General features: G+C 40.9%; 1 protein-coding gene across 1 annotated transcript in view; it reads right to left on the bottom strand.

The window, feature by feature from the left end:
• Positions 1 to 6,188, bottom strand: part of LOC122808562 (cytochrome P450 2F2-like) — a 1,017,871-nt gene that overhangs the window by 831,523 nt on the left and 180,160 nt on the right. Inside the window, exon 3 of the mRNA XM_044079518.1 lies at positions 342 to 504. Coding sequence (XP_043935453.1) covers positions 342 to 504 — 163 coding nt within the window. The remainder of the gene's footprint in view (positions 1 to 341; positions 505 to 6,188) is intronic.

Genomic DNA, 6,188 nt, shown 5'->3' with positions numbered 1-6,188 from the left:
TCCATGTTCCTAACTCCATTCCTTCATTACATAACTGACTTTTCTTCCGCACATACTGCCTTTCCCTTCAGTTGAACATCCCTCTTACTGAATCATTCATTTAGGCACAAAATTTCACCTGTGTGCCTGCTCTGTATTCTCTGACCATGTTGCTCCTCCTTTTCTCACATCCTCCATTTTGACACCAGCCAGTCTAATTGACTCATTCCCTTTACCTTTGTTGTGAGACTCATGAGTATCTTATAATGTAAATAAGTTAGACTGCCACTTTTTTGTCAGTGTACTGCATTCACAACAAAATACATGACACCAAAAGTAAAAATATAGAAATTCTTCCTTACCTTTTCCTGTATTTGAGCCTGTTAAAGCTGGATGTTTGGGCCTGTGAGCAAACTCTGTAGCATTGTTGACCAGCGCTTCCTTTACAGTTTCATACCCATGAAGACAGACAACGGGTGTACTTCCTAGATAGATTCTGAAGACATTCCCATATCTTTTTGCCAGCTGTATTTTGGAGAAACATTGTTAATATACGCATGGTATTATTCACACTTTAAAGCATAAGCAGAATGGACTGACTGCACTTTAACAACCTAAATGGACCATTTGAAGCCACCAAGAAATTATTTCAAAAAGGCAAGCAATTTCCTTTTCGGCATTTTATACATCCATTTACTTAACACCAAGGTCAAGCAGGAAGATCTGTGCATTTTTGGATCATCCCTTTATGCTTGTCATGTCTAGAAAGAATATGACACTTTTCTGCTTTGTGGTGGTATCCTTCCATGCTCCATCTAAAAGTTTTCCAAATAGGATGTTTATAATCTCAGTCATTTCTTGTTAAACCTTCCAGTTATGCCAGCTAACATAGGGATGTGCTTGAGATTTACAGTCTGTAGATCCCTTTCTTTTCTGCCATGCTGGATGTGACGTTTCACTTATCTTCCATGATCATTATCTGCATGTGAAACCATGTCATAACTTCCTCAAATGAAAACTAAATGTTATTTTGACAATAGTTACATTTTTTAAACCAGCTGCATCATAGTTTTTTATACAATGAAGTGTGTCAGGTTATATTTACTAATGATGTTTCTTATCTTGTGATGATTTAAATTGTTATGCAAAACAGACATTACTTTGCATTCATGTCTGCCATTCCGACATATCAACTATGTTGTGTTACATAATATTGCTCTATTGATTAATCATAATTCTGAGACCTTAGATAAAAGGTAAGCCAAATGAAACAGAAGCATTGAATGCTGTTTACCTGCTTTGGTTGGTAGAAGGCCACTACTGTGTCTGTATTGTAGGCAATTCCTAATGCCATAGGTACTGTCTGAATTCAAAATGTCAAACACATCTTAATTCTAATGCATAGACAGGCAAATACTTTATCCCCTCACAGTTTTCTATAATATATGAGGTAAGGTTTACAATGTACTGTACAAGGCAGATAATACATGCAGAACCTTAGAGATGTTGCATAAGTTTATTGCATTTATTTATTTAAGTAATTTTGATTGTTGGGGTAGAGAAGTGATTAGGCTTGCTAACTGCAGGCAGAACCCAGGATATGAACATAATAGTAACATTAAACTGTGAATAAGGTAATTTATAGACATTTACATAACTAAAGCTGAGTTTTTCAGAGTACATGTGCTTTCCAGTTAAGTCTTCTAGTCTATGATTCGTAAAGTATTGGTAGTGTGGTAGCCCATAGACTGCTGTTTTCATATGGGTTAATTTATAGAGTGTGGAATAAAACCAGGATGTAAAATGGCATGTAGCAAAGCTGTATGCTAACATTTACAAAAAGGAGTTAATGCATATTGCATATAGGGGTGGATATGGCACAAGGTTACTTAGGCAGCTGTCATGGGAGTGCAGGCCTTGCCTGGGCTAAAAAAGTAAAATAAAATTAGATTTTTTTCTGATACAATATGTAAAGTTTTGAATGGCACCCCAGCATGCACAATAAAACAAGAATAACAATAGGATGCAATATCAGCATGCAAGATGCAGGAACAGGAACAGAAGTGAGAAAGATATTCCAGAGTGACACACACACGCACACACACACACACACACACACACACACACACACACACACACACACACACACACACACACACACACACACACACACACGTGAAAGGCTGACACAGATTTACTAGCTATGCCCCCTTCTGCCCAGACTATAAGGTAGTTTCCATTGCCAACAGCCACTATTTATCAGCTACTTTAAGGCCCTTAGCAAAGGGTGTCCAATCTTACTGTGTAATGTTACTATAAATCCAAGTGGTGGTTTGACCAAAAGCAAGGCTATTAGGAATAAGACATAAGACATAGGTTAGTACTAAGCTAACTGCTCTTACGAGCCATTTTAAGCCTAGCCAATTATCCCTTGTGAGACTTAAACCCTGCACCTTGTGTTTGTAAGGCAAACACCTTAACCATTAGGCCACCCTCCCAACCCGGATGACCTGTACAGTGTCACTAAATCGATATGAAAGTACTCTAACAGCTTAAGTATCTCTAGACAGACAAGCCACAATTGAATGGTTTAGATATATTTAATAATATAATAAGAATATTTAATAATAAACAATAAAAGAACAAGACAAGACTAAATATGTATTCACAGTGACATCAGAGTTCAAAATCACTGGAAATATTTAAAACAACATTGCAGGACAGTCTTAAACTGCACTGGATGGTGCAGTGGTGCAGGAGTAGCATTGTTGTCTCACAGTAAGAGGTTCTCCAGTTCAATTCTCAGCTGGGGTGCCTACTGTACATTGTCTGCATGCCCTCCTGCATTCATGTGAATTTCCTCCGGGTGCTCCGGTTTCCTCCCATGTTACACAGACATGCGTCTGGAGCCTTTTCCCCAAGGCGTCTGCTAAAAATTGGCTTTGTTCCAAGTCAGACTTTCCCAATTAACAAATGTTAAATAAATAAATAAATAAATACAGAAAGCATCTAAACGAATCTTTACTATATTCCTTTCTGAATCTAAAAGAAATTACTGTACCCTAGTTAACTTACTTACAGTAAGGCAAGACAGATGTGGTGAGTGGATGTTTCCAGCGGATGCTGTCAGGTCAAAGACAAATACAAAATGCCCAGTTTCTCTCTGTCAGGGAGTTCTTAAATTATTATTTCAAATACTGCTGCTGGGATACTTGTAGCACAACATAATTTCTTGTCATCTGATCTTAGTTGCCAAGCTAAACTCCCATTGTTAGAAACTACCAGCATTTAGCATCTCCCTGTGAAAACACGTAAATAAGGACCCTTCTTAAATCTTTGCAGCTGCTGGAAGACATAAAACAAGTAAAACACTTACAACACAATGCAGAAGGCTCCATAGTTTCAGGCATCCTGTCTCCCTGCTGCATTGAAACTAACTTTTATGGTGCAATTATAAAACAATTTAATTTCAACTATTTTCTTGAAGTTCTGCAAGTTAACCCGCTATGTTCTAGTTCCCACTGTTAAAACATATAGATTTACACAGGTACAATAGTTTATATACATTTCTTTTCTTTTCCAGTAGGGTACACTGTGTACACTAAGCTCAGTACTTTACACACACTTCTGTACCAACAGTTTGATATACAGCAACATGCAGTTTTAATATAGTGGTAACACAAGCAATTGCATCCTGCTGATATTTACAAATGACATATAACTATTTACAAAATTCCAGATAGCTGTGCTGGCAGTGTCTCCTTCTGTCACATTTCTATATAAATCATATTAATATTTACAAATGACATATAATTATTAACAAAATTCTAGATAGCTAGGCTGACATTATTTCCTTTTGTGCCCCCCCCCCCCCGAAAACTCAAGTAAGGTATTTAAGTGACCCTTGAGAAATGTTGAGAAACATTGCTTGAGATGGTGAGCCTATCTGGGACTACACTACCCCATACCCTGTCTTGAGATTTCAGCTGCCTTGGCATTGCTGTCCCGAGTACAGTGCTGCACTCTCCTATCATATGCCAGCAACATTAGGCTCCACCATAATAATTTGGGATTTGGATGGTTGGCTCCCTGTAGCCACAGATCCCCCTCATACTCCTGCCCTGTACTACAAATACTTAGCATCAGAGTCTCCCTATCATGGTAAGGTTTCATCCTGTTAATATGGTACAGTTTGTGCCCCTACCTCCTGCCTCACTGACATTCCTTACCATTTTGAAGGGTCCATCCCAAGCTGCCTGCAGCATGTTGTGTCTGACGGGAATAAGAACCATTGCCTGCTGCCCTACAGCATACTCTCTAGCTCAAGCATTTTTGTCATACCAGACCTTTGTCTGCTTGTGAGATTCACACTCACTCTCCCACTCATCTCAAATAAAATCTAGAGGCCCCCTCATCCTATGCCTATACAGCAATTCAAAGGGTGAAACATCTCTGGATTTCTGGGGTACCTCTCTGTAATCAAAAAATAGATATGGGAAATATTTGTCCCAAACCCTCTTAAACTGGTCTGCAAATGCCTGTAGCATGGTCTTTAGTGTAAAGTTTAACCTCTCAACCAGACCATTAGTCAGGGGATGGTAGGGGGTGGCCTTTAGGTGCTTCACCCCGCAATGCTTCTACAAACAAGCCAGCAGGTCTAACATGAAATTGGCATCTCTGTCAGTCAGTATTTCGTTTGGGAAACCTACCCTGTTGAAAATCTCTAACAAAGCATTTGCCACCTTTTCTGCCTCAATGGAGGACAATGACACTGCCTCAGGGTATCTGGTAGCATAATCTGCTACCACTAAAATATACTTCTTCGTGTGGAACTTGGCATACTCAAAGGTCCCACAATATCCGTAGCTACCCTCTGAAACATCTTCTCAATCACAGGCTAAGGCATCAAAGGAGCTTTCACCTTGTCTCCTGCCTTGCCTACCTTTTGGTACTGCTCACAGGTCCTGCAGTACCCTGTTCCATCTCTGGAAATTCCAGAAAGTAAAAGTTCTGCATAATACATCTCTTGGTATGCTATATGCCCATATCACCTGCAAAGGGAATATAATGGGCTATGGCTAGAAGTGCCAGATGGTAGGCTCTGGGCAATACCAACTGCTGTATTCTCTCAACCTCTAGTCCTCTCTCAGGGGTCCACTCTCTATACAGTAACCTTTTGTCCCCAGTATACAGAGTCCCCTTTCCCTTAACAATCAGATGCCTCACTAGCTACCTCCATCAGGTCTTGTAATGTAGGGTCTGAGAGCTGAGCTCAACTCACTCTTGGTAACCCTCTCCAGCTCCTCCTCCACAGGAAGTCTGGCATCCTCTGGCAGTGGTGCCTCACTGTCAGCCTTGGTACTACTACTCACCTCTGCCCTTGCAGTCATTCTGTCCACGGGAACATCAGTACCCACAAGCAACTGTGGCACACCTTCAGTCTCACTGCTACAGGGATGCTCCCTCCCTGATGTGGCCATCTCACCAGTTATGGCTACAAGTGTGTGGTCTGTCTGGGTCCTCCCCAGGCTACAAGGCCCACATACCTGTCTCCAAGCCTGACTGTGTGTAACTGCATGCATACAAGATACTGCATTATTAAAATCATTCCCTATCAGGACATCTGCAGGGATATCCTCAAACACACCCACTTACTGTCTTCCTTTTCCACCCTCCCAGCCAAGGTGAACCCTAACCAAAGGTATTTGGAACAGAGTCCCTCCTAAAGCTCTGACTGGAGTACACTGCCCAAGTAAGTATTGCTCCTCTTTAATCACTGCAGGCTTCACAATGGTTAGGTCAAAGGCTGTATCTCTCTTAGCAGTGGCCTATTTTCCATCTACTAAGATGGGATATAACCTATTGTGGTAGTTTGGTACCCTTGTTGTCTCCAGACAGCTTACTACTGGCACTCTGTCATTTCCACTTACTGGCTGTCCCACCTTTTGTTCCCCACCTTCCAATGGACATCTATATGCTACATGGCCCCACTGGTTGCATTTAAAACATTTAACCCTCGGTCCTGGACATGTACCTGGACTCATGTCATTTCCACGTGCTGGCTGTCCCACCTTTGGTTCCTCACCTTGTCTCCATGGACATCTATATGCTACATGGCCACATTGGTTGCATTTAAAACATTTAATCCTTGGTCCTGGATGTGTACCTGGACTTGTGACTTCCCTTCCTACTGGTGAACTCTGTTGGGG

This window comes from Protopterus annectens, chromosome 8.part0 (genome assembly GCF_019279795.1).
Source record: "Protopterus annectens isolate FY-2018-M chromosome 8.part0, PAN1.0, whole genome shotgun sequence".
Classification (NCBI taxonomy): domain Eukaryota; kingdom Metazoa; phylum Chordata; order Ceratodontiformes; family Protopteridae; genus Protopterus; species Protopterus annectens.
The sequence above is the reverse complement of the archived record's forward strand: the minus strand, read 5'-3'. Positions and strand labels throughout refer to the sequence as shown.